The sequence below is a fragment of the Caretta caretta genome, chromosome 3 (genome assembly GCF_965140235.1).
Source record: "Caretta caretta isolate rCarCar2 chromosome 3, rCarCar1.hap1, whole genome shotgun sequence".
Taxonomy (NCBI): Eukaryota; Metazoa; Chordata; order Testudines; family Cheloniidae; genus Caretta; species Caretta caretta.
This window is the reverse complement of record NC_134208.1, coordinates 210,563,833-210,576,384: the sequence shown is the minus strand read 5'-3', so window position 1 is coordinate 210,576,384 and position 12,552 is coordinate 210,563,833. Positions and strand designations below refer to the sequence as shown.

Below are 12,552 nucleotides of genomic sequence, written 5' to 3'. Positions count from 1 at the left end.
CAAAGCCAGGCTAGGGAGCGAGGTGCCAATCTGAGCCTCGGAAGGTACGTCTACACTGTGAAAAAAGACCTGCAGCATGGCCGCAGCGGGCTCAGGGCAGCTGACCTGGTCTTGCGGGGCTATACAATTGCAGTGTACAGCCTGGGCACTGAGACCCCACAAGGGGGAGGGTCCCTGAGTCCGGGATCCAGCCTGAGCCCAAACACCTACACTGCAATGTTATAGCCCTGCCCCCCAGGCCCGTGAGGCCATCAGCTGAGCCGATACCCAGTGCTGCAGACTTCTGATCGCAGAGTAGATATACCCAGAGAGTGAAGTAATGGAACACCACAGCCCTTTAGCAATCAGGGTGAGCTAGCTCTGCTCAAGGAAAGTTTCTGGTGCCTTCTGTGCATGCTATGACTTCCTGCTTGAGAAGTGCTTTGAAGACGTAGCCGTACAGCTCCAGAGAAGTGATGTTATCATTCAAGCTAATTTGCAGAAGAGAAGCACCACGTGCAGGAGAAAAGGAAATGAACAGAAGGGAAGTTATATAAAACTGAACAGAAAATAAGATGAAGCAAAGAACTGAAGCCTCTAGAGTGAGAATGTTTTCCTCACCTTAATACTTCGGAGCCAAGTTGAACTCTAGAGGTAACTCTGGGGCAAGGTTTCTAGGAATGAAAGAGTGTATTCTCCTGGACCAGGCAAAGTGATGTAGCTTTATTGGCTTCAACAGAGCTGTGCCGATTTAGGCCAGCAGAGGATCTGGCCCATTTGTTCTAAAACACAGCTCCAGCTGGCTGTGCATTTTGAAGGGTTACATGGAAAAGATCTGGGACAGCACATGAGAACTTATTTTCTTTCAAAGAAAAATCCCCTTTGGGGAAGCAGGAAGGAGTGCGAACAAAGCACACAAAGACAGCTGATTCACAGGACTATTTGTTCCCTCTTGTTGTTCCTGCCAAACCACAGAAGGGACCTGCCTGATGTTAGAACAAAGGAAAGGCACAAAGGCTGCCGATGGTCAAAGAAGCCAGCAAGAACATTCCAGCTCCAGGAGACAAACACCGAGGGGACAGCCTGCAGCTTTACCACAAGCCTCGGCAGTGCATAGTTGTGATCGCCCAGGAGAAGCACAGAACAGATTCTGGGCCCTACAGTTACCTTCCTGCTTAGCCCCTTGCTCTGGGGGACAAATGGGTGTAGTCATTTGGTGGTATATGTTTTACCTCCACTTGTCACTGGGGCTGATGGCGACATGTGCTGGGCCACAGTGAATATGGGCCAGGGTGGCTGCTAGGGAGGATGGGCTACAAACCAAGTCTGACCTCTGATGGGTTCATCTCACTCATGCTGATGAAGGGCCATTGAGTTCAGTGCACTTATTCCTGGTTGATCCTGGGAGCAGTGAGAGGTGAGTCTGGCTAGGTGACTTCAGTGGGACTGCACCAGAGTTAACTGAAAGCAGAATTTGGCCCTACTAGTTAAACAAGGGACAGAGCTAATTTGTAATGATGAAGTGAGGGCAGTTGGAAAGTGTACCGATAGCACTGAACACCTGCCAATTTTGCTTGTGGTTACTAAGAACCATGGTCAGCACATTAGCTAGTTCTTTCTGTAGCTGCTTGTGATGCTTCAGTCAGTCTGCGGAGAGCAGTTGTTAACAGGGAGGCAAGGTGCCAACAGAACTTGCTACAGAGCCTGCAGTTAAAGCTGAGTGAAGCTCGGTGGTTTTATTTCGCTAGGGACTGCGAGAGTATTTGGGTGCAGACTGCATCCATTTGCAAAACTCCTTCCCCACTTGGTGTTTTGCTTTGAGAACAGCTGTGTTCATCAGAAATAAACAGAGGCTGAATATATGGCAAAATAGGATAAGCCTGTAGCAAACTGTATTTGTAATATGTCTTAACTTGCTTGAGAGCAGCCCATTGGATTGCATTCCAGAGTAGTCAACACGCAGTGAGGAGCTGTAATTCCCAGCACGGGTAGATGGACGGGCACTTCTCCAGCTGCAGGCCAGGGGTGGGCTGGCTGGGTGGCACAGGCTAGCTGCCAGAGTGCAATGTCCCCCACTCCCCTGAGTATGTCCCTGGGCTGACAGCCCATGCACCATGGGCGCACTGCTGTTTTCAGGTGCTAGCTTGAGCACGGGTACATCTACCTGGGAATCACGCCTCCCTGCTGCAGCGTAGATGTACCCACAGGCAGCTGCCTTGGCCAGGAAAGGGTCTTGTCACCTCACTGAGCAGCCATCACTGAGGAGCCATCAAGACTGCAATCTGGGGCCCACAGTTTTGATCGTCTCCCAGCGGCTGGCCCCTACCCTCCTGGAACAAGGGTCTCTCCACATGGGGCCCACAAGGGGGAGGACTGTGTGGCTGGGTGGGGGTTGGAGGTTCCCGGTGGCAGAGAGACAGAGACCCTACTTTGCTGCAGCGTGCAACGGGCTGGCCTGACCACCTGTCAGGACTAGTAGGAGGGAGCACAGCAGGGACTCTGCCCCGCTGGAAAGGCCGACAAAAGCAGACTCGTGGAAGGGGAGAGATCGGACCAGGGGAGGACGCGTCTCAGGACTGCTGTTGTTTTCTGTAACTCTCGAGTACTTGCCTTCCACCGCGTTGTCCCTACGCTAGAAGCCGAGTGCCCACAACCTCAGCAGAGCGCTGCGGTACAGGGGTTGGCAGGTGTGAACACCTAGGAGGGTCAGAAGCCCTGGTTTCAGGGTCTAGGGTGACTGGGTGGTAGCACCCTGTGTTCCAAGGAAGGCGTCAGAAGAAAGGTCTGAACCTAGACGTGTTCCCTGTAGACCCAGAGACTAGACTCTGCCTGGACCCAGCTGGCTGGGAGCGTGTGAGAGCCAGTGGCTGGGCCCCCTCAGAAGGCTGGGGATGGTCCGGGGGGGACATGGGTGCAGTGGTAACAGAATAATGGCCACTTTCAGGTTAGACTTACGTGACATCACAAGTGCAGAAGACAGAGGCGGATTAGGGGTTTGTGGTGCTCTGGGCCAGAGCAAGTGGGGTCCCTTCCTCACCCCTTTTGCCTGCAGCCCCCCTGCCTCCCTCAGTGCTCCTGCCAGGGAAATGAGGTGGGGGCATGGGGGCTTCCTCCACCCGGTGCTCCTGCCGGGGAGCGGGGTTGGGGCACAGGGTCTTTCTCCGCTGCTGGCAGAAGCACTGGGCTGATAGGTGGACTGGGGCAAGCCCCCGTTCCCACTCCCAGGCAGGAGCACCAGATGGAGTGGGTCAGGGCATGGGGTGCCCATATTTCTAGGGGCCCCCAATTGGCCAGGGCCCCTGGGCACAGGACCTGTTGGCCCAGTGGCTAATCCACCACTGGCTGAAGTCTCAAGACAAAACAACACAATCAGTCAAAGGCGGGAAGAGCGTACACACTGCGGGTGTGTCCCAGCATGGCTGGGCAGGGCAGAGCAGCTCTTCCCTGACTAGCGCCCCTCACCTCTTCGTGTGACTCAGCCCTCTGGCCAGGTTACGTTTTAGCTCCATCCTTTCTGGGGTATCATCACATCCAGCACAGTCATAGCCCCAGTGTTTACATCCTGCCTTTGGACTCTGGGCCCTGTGGTCCTTGCACCCCTGCTCTTGCGGTTTTTTAAGCTTATCTCCTCAGGGGCTTTGCACCAGCTTCCTAGGCAGATCCTCCCATTACACTGGGTTTCAGTTCAGGGACCCTAGAACCAGCAGCCAAAGCCTGCTGCTTCTCTAGATTCTTCCTCCAAAGCACACCCCTCCGCTCAGGACTCCTGTGAGCGGGTTCCCTGCAGAGTTTCATTCTGTGGGCCCTCCGCCTGCAAGTGCTGCCCTGCAGAACTCTTCCAAAATCACCTGCTGCTTCTGGGTTCAGTCCCCCCTGTTGAGCCAGTTCTTTCCCCTGGCCTAGGAGCCTCCACGCAAGCTTTCTGCTGGTGGGGTTCCCAGCTGTGGTCAGTTCTGCCCAGAGAGGCACTGCAGAGCGCCTGTTCCCCTCAGTAAAGCCCCTTTCTGCTCCAGATGTCCTGTCTTTACAGCACCACCCAGCTCCTCCCCATCAGCTCTCATCCTTAATTGGGCCTCACCCACCCTCCAGGTGCAACAAGGTGGGTTGACTGGCCTCTCCCGCTCTCTTTAACTCTTCTCGAGCCAGGATGGGGCATAAGCCGCATCACACCACATTTGCACTAAACTGGGCCCAGATTAATTGCAAGCTTCCCAATACTTGCTGGGCCAGATTCAGACAGCCCCACTCACCCCCAATAGATCCTCGCTCAACAAAGACTCCCACTGACTTCAGCGGCACTGTGCATGGAGCTAGGCACCATGCAGCATGAGAAGGGCAGCAGAACCTGGCCAGAGGGGGATCTTTCTATGACCTTTCTGTAAGTCTGCGTGCACCAAAACATGAAAGCAGGGTTGTGGTTTCAGTGCAGCTGTTTCACACAGCTCCCCTTGGGAGACCACAGCACAATTACAGACACTGTAGTGCAAGTTTATCCCACTTCACACGTGTTTCTGTTTTATACCCCTTCCCCACCCCTTTTCCTGTTACTTTTCACAAAGGCCCAGCTCCTCAAAGGTATCTTGTAGCAGATGGTCTGTTTGGGCCCCGAAAGTGAAGCAGCATGTGCTAGCCTATGTTTGGCTGGCCCACTTGCTCACCTTCCCCTGTGCCACTTCCTCCATGCGTTGTGACCTCAGATGCATCATACATGCGAGGTCACATAGGTGCTGGAACCAGGGATGCTGGGGGAGCTGCCACATCCCCTGGCTTGCAGTGGTTTCTATCATACGCAGGGTTTTCCGTTTGGTTCAATGGCTCTCAGCACCCCCAATATAGACATTGTTCCAGCACCCCTGCGCGGTCACGCCATTTGGAGAAAAATGGCAGCCTCCACAGACTAGGAATTGTCACGACCCCAACTGCTGATTTAGGGGTCATGGTAGAAACCAGCTGAACATGATCTCACTGTGCGATGTTGGTGCTAAGACATCCAGTGCAACCCTTGGATGCATAGGTAGGGGAATACAGAGTAGAAGTAGGGAAGTATTATTACCCCTGTATATTGCCTTAGTGAGACCATTACTAGAATACCGTGTCCAGCTCTGATGGCCACACTTTGAAAAGGAGGTTAACAATTCAAAAGGATTCAGAAAAAAAGCTATAAGACTGATTCCAAGTTTGGAAAACCTGCCTTACAGTGAGAGGCTAAAGAAGCTCAGTCTATTTAAGTTAAGAGATGACTTAATTATGATCTATAACTACCTACATGGGGTGAAGATTTCTGACACTAGAGAGCTGTTAAATTTAGCAGACAAAGACATAAAAAGATCCAATGGCTGGAAGCTGAAGTGAGACAAATTCAGACTGAAAATAAGGCACAATTTATTTACAATGGGGATAATTAACCACTGGAACAAATTTTCTAGAGATCTGGAGGCTGGCCCTATCACCTGAGGTCTTTAAATCATGACTGGATGCTTTCTAAATGATATGCTGTAGCTCAACCAGAAGTTATGATCTTGAATCAGGAACCAAGTTCTCTAACCTGTGTTAAGAAGGAGGTCAGATTAGATGGTCATAATAGTCCCATGTGGCCTTGAAATCTGTGACTTTATGAAAATGTATGAACCTTTAATAAAAAATGGAGTAAATCAGACAGGTTAGCTTTGGCCATGGGTGCGGAGGTAAAGCAGCAAGCACAAGATCTGACTGGAATAGAAGTCTCAAGCCTTTCTGGATAAAGGAAAACAAAACTCAGTTTGTCTTGGAAAATATGGGAAACCAGAGCTAAATGAAAAGATTAAAATTATTGTACAGAAGGACATCAAAGCATCTGACCCAGCTTCCCTCACTGAACTCTGGATCTCCAGAGCTCTGAATTTGAAGATAATTGATGAAACAAACCATCTGCTCAAGCAGGAAACCATGACCAGTGCATAAAGAATACAATTTTTGAACCTAGAGTTGGTCTGAAAGTGGGGTCTTTTTCCATGGACATTTTTTTTGTTGAAACTTCAAATACAAAAATATTTCAGATTAAAACCAAAATATTTTGACTCGGAAATGCTGTCACGGTGCCTCATGGGAGTTGTAGTTTGGGTGTTCTGTGATTCCATTCTTTTCTATAGGCTGGGTTTCCTATAGCTCCCTTGATGCACCAAGGTCTTTGCTCTTGAAGAAGGGAGGTGGTACATCACGGAAGTCCCTACCCATGGTGCATCATGGGAAATATAGTCTTGCCAGGGAACCCAGCTCATAAAGCAGAATGGGACTCGAGGCAACCAAACTACAACTCCCATGAGGTATGGCGACAGCACAGCCCAATCAACATCTTTCCTTCTCAGCCACAATATTTCATTTTTGATGTTTGTTTGTTTTTTCTACAAAAGCAGAATTTTTCCAGGGAAAGCAGACACTTCACAGAAAATGTTGCTTAGTTGGAAACCCAATTTTTCATTGAAAATAATTTTGATGGGGAAGTTCTGACCAATCCTAGCTGAACCTCCTAATTTATGAAGAATGACCCATATTCTTATATGCCAGTAGGTGGCACTCGTTCCATTAACGATCTACATGTACAAATACATATAGCTAGCACATAGCCTTCCTCTAACACCACACAGGTGGAAAGATCCCTCAGGCTGCTGTGAAAGCGAATAACTTAGTAACTAACCCAAAAGAAGTATTAATATTTCTAGTGTTCAGAAAGGGGATAGAGAATTACCTTAGCACTGCAGAAACAGACTTTGTTGTATAGATATAGATATACAAATAAGTAAAAGTGTATCTGTTCTCAGATATCAGCCCTGTCATACAGGTGAAGACTCCTACTGTGTCAGGAATTCAAAGGTGTTGATATTGTAGCTACTTTGCAGGTCCCTGAGAAAATCCAGGTTAATCATCAAACTAAAATTTATGTGTTTGGGAACATTTCTGGAATGGGAAAATTTAAATAAAATTATATTTGTTGTTACTGCTACCCAAGAAAGTTTCTCGATTTTAATCCTGGAGGCGAGGACTAGAGCCTGTTACTCTGAGAAGAGAAATGAGCCCTTTTAATAGTAAATGTTCTATGAGTGAGCAGAATTTGAGTATCACTCCCATGCTTTTGCATTGCTTCTTGAGGCACATGAACCCCGCAGACAGTACAGCCCTGTCAGGCCAAATGTGTGCTTAAAACGAACGGTTCCTCATCAGCCATTGCTTCCAAAGTGTACGTGTACTCCCCTTCTGCACCCTGCCCCAGGCACCGCTCAGTGTTGAGTGGTGGGATGATGACATCCCAGGTAAACTGCCCCTATAAACAGCTCGTTTTTGTTTGTGAGTGGTGCTGTTGAGAAATCAGAAACCCGTAATGCAGCCATTCCTGTACGTGGGTTTGCTGAGGGGCAGGAGAGTGGGCATGGGTATGGACCACACAGCCACATACAGATGTTTTGTACCTCTCTAGATAGCAAAGCTGTAGTTATCCGTTCTTTATGTTCATCAAGATGTTCTTCACTGAGGACAAACAGTAACTATGCTTATTAGACAGAAGTGATCTGAGAATTTTGTCAGCCACAGCGCTCTCCTCCACTACGATACATGTACCTTCCTTTCGTTTGTCTGCACGTCTGAGATGTGCCCAGATACCAGGGTGAGGGCGCAGACAAGAAAAAGGAGGACCCAGAGGCAAGATGTGTGTCAGAACTAGCGCCCGTGGTATACCGTCACACTAAGGATCCTGCAGAGTAAATATTCCCTGCGCTAATCTGCCGCAGAGTGATGTCTTCTCTAGGCGTGAAATGACTCCTCGGGCCTGATTCTCTTCTCACGCTGGTAATGTAGCAGTGTAACCTCACTGGCAGGAGTGAACACTGGTGTAATTGAGTGCAGAATCTGCTACCTGTCTGGTTTGACTCTGTCTTTTCAACCTCCCCTTGGATGTTAGGGGGAAAAAGTCAGCTTAAAAAAAGAAAAGGAGGACTTGTGGCACCTTAGAGACTAACCAATTTATTTGAGCATGAGCTTTCGTGAGCCACAGCTCACTAAAAAAAAAAATCATCTGAGGCCCCTCTGGAAAAGAAACGGTGGGACAGAGAATAAGTTTCACCCTGGGCAACGCCAGTGCTTGGCGGCTGACAGGAGGGATGTTTCTATGGGGTACCAGGGATAGGGTCAGGGGAGGGAGAAGTGTGTGGGAGTTGGGGAGGGTGATGTGCAGGGGACGATTGGGAAGGCTGTAAGGAGGATGGGGGTTCAAGTGAATGTATGGGGATAGTGTAAGGGGTGTACATAGGGGCTACGGAGAGTATACCTGGAGGGCTGTGAAAGTGATGGGGGAGTGTACGGGGGGGGGGTTAGCAAATGTATAGGGGAATGTGCAGGAGTTTATAGGATGTTCAGGGGTTTAGGGGCTGTATAGGGGTTTGGGGGAATACAGGGTGTATAGAGATTTAGGTGGCATATGGAGGCATTTATGGGTTGTATAGGGATTTAGGGGATCCTAAGGGAGGGTGTGCGGTTTAGAGGGTTATGGGGGAGTGTATCGGGTGTATAGGGGAGGGCATGGGAGGTTAGAGGGTGCATGGGGCGTACAGGGGATTAGAAGGCATATGGAGGAGTGTATGGGGCCCACAGCAGTTTAGGAAGTATATCTGGAGTGTATCAGGGAAGAGAGGGTTTAGGGGGTGTACAGGGAGGGTAGGGGGAAGTATATGGTGCATAGGTCTTGGGGGTATATGGGAGAGTGCACAGGGCGTAGAGGTTCAGGGTGTGTACAGGGGAGTGCACAGGGTGTATATGGGTTTAGGGGGTGTATAGGGGAGTGTACAGGGCATGTAGAGGAGTTTAGGGGATGTATATGGGGGTGTCGAGGGCTTTAGGGGCTGTATGGGGGGCTGGGGGATTACAGAGGAAGGTAGGGGGCGCAGGGGCTGCCAGGGAGCATCTAGGGGGTTAGTTGTGTGTGGCTCAGGGAGGGGCTGAGGGCGGGGGGCAGGAGGGGCGGGGGGCACGAGCAGGGATTAGGGGGCGGGGAGGGGCTGAGGGCGGGGTCGCGGGCAGGGATTAGGGGGGCGGGGGGCCCGGAGGGGCTGAGGGCGGGGGTCGCGGGCAGGGATTAGGGGGCGGGGGGCCCGGAGCAAGGCGGGGGGCAGGAGGGGCTGAGGGCGGGGGGCGCGGGCAGGGATTCGGGGGGCGCGGGGAGCGGCTGAGGGCGGGGGGCGCGGGCAGGGATTCGGGGGGCGGGGGGCGCGGGGAGGGGCTGAGGGCGGGGGGCGCGGGCAGGGATTCGGGGGGCGGGGGGCAGGAGAGGCTGAGGGCGGGGGGCGCGGGGAGGGATTCGGGGGGCGGGGGGCCCGGAGCAGGGCGGGGGGCGCGGGGAGGGGCTGAGGGCGGGGGGCGCGGGCAGGGATTCGGGGGGCGCGGGGAGCGGCTGAGGGCGGGGGGCGCGGGCAGGGATTCGGGGGGCGGGGGGCAGGAGAGGCTGAGGGCGGGGGGCCCGGAGGGGCTGAGGGCGGGGGGCGCGGGGAGGGATTCGGGGGGCGGGGGGCCCGGAGCAGGGCGGGGGGCGCGGGGAGGGGCTGAGGGCGGGGGGCGCGGGCAGGGATTCGGGGGGCGGGGGGCGCGGGCAGGGATTCGGGGGGCGGGGGGCAGGAGAGGCTGAGGGCGGGGGGCGCGGGCAGGGATTCGGGGGGCGGGGGGCAGGAGCGGCTGAGGGCGGGGGGCGCGGGCAGGGATTCGGGGGGCGCGGGGAGCGGCTGAGGGCGGGGGGCGCGGGCAGGGATTCGGGGGGCGCGGGGAGCGGCTGAGGGCGGGGGGCGCGGGCAGGGATTCGGGGGGCGGGGGGCAGGAGAGGCTGAGGGCGGGGGGCCCGGAGGGGCTGAGGGGGGCGCGGAGCAGGGCGGGGCTCTGTCCGGCCGGGGGGGGGCCCCACGGGCGGCGCTCACAGTGACCCCCCCCGGCCGCGCGGCGGCAGCAGGCGGTGCCGTTGGGCGGGGCGGGGCGGGCGCTGGGGGCGGGGGCGGGGCTCGGGGCCCGGGGCTCGAGGCTCGCGGCTCGCGGCGCTCAGGACCATGGCAGCGGCCGCGACGTGGGGCCGGGCGCGGGTCGCCCTCAGCCGGCGGAGCCCCTGGGGCCGGGGCGGCGCCCCCCCGCGGCAGCCCCCCGCGCGCCGGGCCGGCGGCGGGTCCCAGGAGCGGGCGGGCGCCGCCCTGCCGGCCGCGGACTACCGGGAGCTGCGGGAGCGGGCGGCCCGGGAGCCCGCCGCCTTCTGGGGGGCGCTGGCCCGGGAGGGGCTGCGCTGGGACCTCCCGTACCACACGGCCTGCGACGGCCCGCTCGGCCGGGGCCGCTGGTTCCTCGGCGGCCGCCTCAACGTGTCCGGTGAGCGGCCCCCCCCCGCCTGCCCCCGGGACCGGGACCGGGACCGGGACCGGGACCCTGCCCCCGCCTCCCCCCGGGACCGGGACCCCAACCCCCCCCCCGCCTCCCTCCGCCTCCCCCCGGGACCGGGACCCCAACCCCCCCCCGCCTCCCTCCGCCTCCCCTCGGGACCGGGACCCTGCCCCCAGCCTCCTATCGGGCCCCCCGACTCCCCCCGGGCCTGGGGCCCCGCCCCCCAGCCTCCCCCCGGGCCCCCCGACTCCTCTCCGGCCATCCCCCACCTCCGACAGAGACCCCGTCCCCGCAGCCTCCTCTCGGGCCCCGCCTCCCCCCGGGCCCGGGACCCTGCCCCCCAGTCTCCTCTTGGGGCCCCCCACCTCCCCCAGGACCCCTGACTCCCCCTGGGCCGCCCCCGCCTCCTCCCGGGACCTCACCCCCCAGCCTCCTCTTGTGCCTCCCGGGCTTGGGACCCTGCCCCTCCAGCCTCTGCTCGGGCCCCCCACCTGCCCCAGGACCCCCGACTCCCCCGGGCCCCCCTAGCTTCCCCCCAGGACCCCCCACCTGCCCCCGGCTTGGGACCCTGCCCCCCAGCCTCTCCCCGGGCCCCCAGACTCCCTCCAGACTCTCATCTGTCCCCCACCAGCCTCTGCCCCCAACATCCTCAGACCCCCAACCACCCTCAGGCATTCCCGACTGGAGTCCCAGGACCCCCCCCACCTTCTGTTGGACCCTAGAGCATCCCTGAGACTCTTTCTAGGCTCCCCATCATCCTTCCCTAGGTTCCCTGCTCACAGGCAGTTGCCCTGGGCACCCTCACTCCCTCTGGGCATCCCCAGCCACATCGTCTCCTAATCCCCCCAGCCTCCTCCTCTTTCAACCCCAATCATCACCCCTCCCCCCACTCCTGGGCATCTCCAACCTCCTTAGCATCCCTAATGCCCCATCATTCCATATCCCCCCCCGGGTGTCCCCTACTCTCTCCCCCAGTCCCCCATTATCCCCAATCATCTTCTCCCCAATCCCTTTTCACCTCCAACTCCTTGTCACTCCCCAGAGACTACCCCAACTTCCCTGCATCCCTTATCTCCCAAACATCCTATAATTCTTGGTCATACCCCTTCATAATCCTTCCATCACCTGCAGACCAATATTATCTCCCATTTTCATCATTGCTGTCCCAACCCTCCCAACTCCATGTCATCCATCCACTATATAATTCCAAACTCCCATCACCCCACTCTTCCCTAGACTCCCATCGTATCAGTCCCCCATCCACTTTCTCTCATCAGTCTCCCATCGCCTTAACCCTGCATCAATCCCCCTATATCATCTCCAGGCACTTTCAGTCCCCTAGTCCCTCTGTATTATCCCTTGAAATCCAAACCCTTAAAGTCTTCTCCAAATCCCTTATCCTCCCAAGTCCCCGTAACCTCCTGTCCATCCACCCAAGTCCTATACCCTCCAGTCTTCTAGCTTCCCTGAACCCACATATCCTTTTTCTGACTCCCAGTTGGCATGACCTCTGGCCCATTGAGAAGTCTCCCGCCAACCCTCTAGGGCTTGTTCTTAATTAGTTTGCCTGTGTCTCCTGCTTCTGTTTCTTCAACTCATCCATTCACAAGCAGCACGTGGGATGGGCTCATGCTGGTGGGCTGATTGGTGGAGAAGGAGGCGTCGTCTCACCACAAAGCCCAGCCCATGCCACATAAACAAATGCTGGAAACTTCGCCTGCTCTTAGTGAGGAGGGAGACAGGCTGGGACGCTTCAAGTGTCTGTTTTTAATCTACTTTTATATGTCTTAGAAATGATATAGTTTATAATGGCCTTGCTATTTGGGATGTTCTCTCAGCTGGGGTGTAATTTGAGCTAAGCAGGTGTGACGTTGCTAGTATTTGGTTGAGAGACCTGCGCAAAAAGCAGGTGCTGCAGGAATAGGTAATGGTCATTAAGTAGGTGGCACTCTTCCTACTGCTGCTGCAGATGCATCTTTTGTTTTGTTATTGGCACATCGGACCAATTTTCATAGTGCAGGCTGGCTCTGCAGCACATGTGTGGGTGTCAAATTTAGCTGCATAGTTAATGTAGGTCTCTTTTAAAGTGCACAGTGAATAAAGTAAGTTTCACTTTATAAAAAGTATGTATGAACTTGGGTAAATCACTTAATTTTTTGGTGCCTTGGTCAGTCCATCTGCCAACCAGAGCTTCTC

General features: G+C 55.3%; 1 protein-coding gene across 1 annotated transcript in view; it reads left to right on the top strand.

Moving 5' to 3' along the window:
* Positions 1-10,003: 10,003 nt before the first annotated feature.
* ACSS1 (acyl-CoA synthetase short chain family member 1) overlaps positions 10,004-12,552 on the top strand; it is an 81,053-nt gene continuing 78,504 nt past the window's right edge. The window contains exon 1 of the mRNA XM_048842264.2: positions 10,004-10,344. Within this exon, the coding sequence (XP_048698221.1) occupies positions 10,035-10,344 (310 nt within the window). The 5' untranslated portion in view covers positions 10,004-10,034. The remainder of the gene's footprint in view (positions 10,345-12,552) is intronic.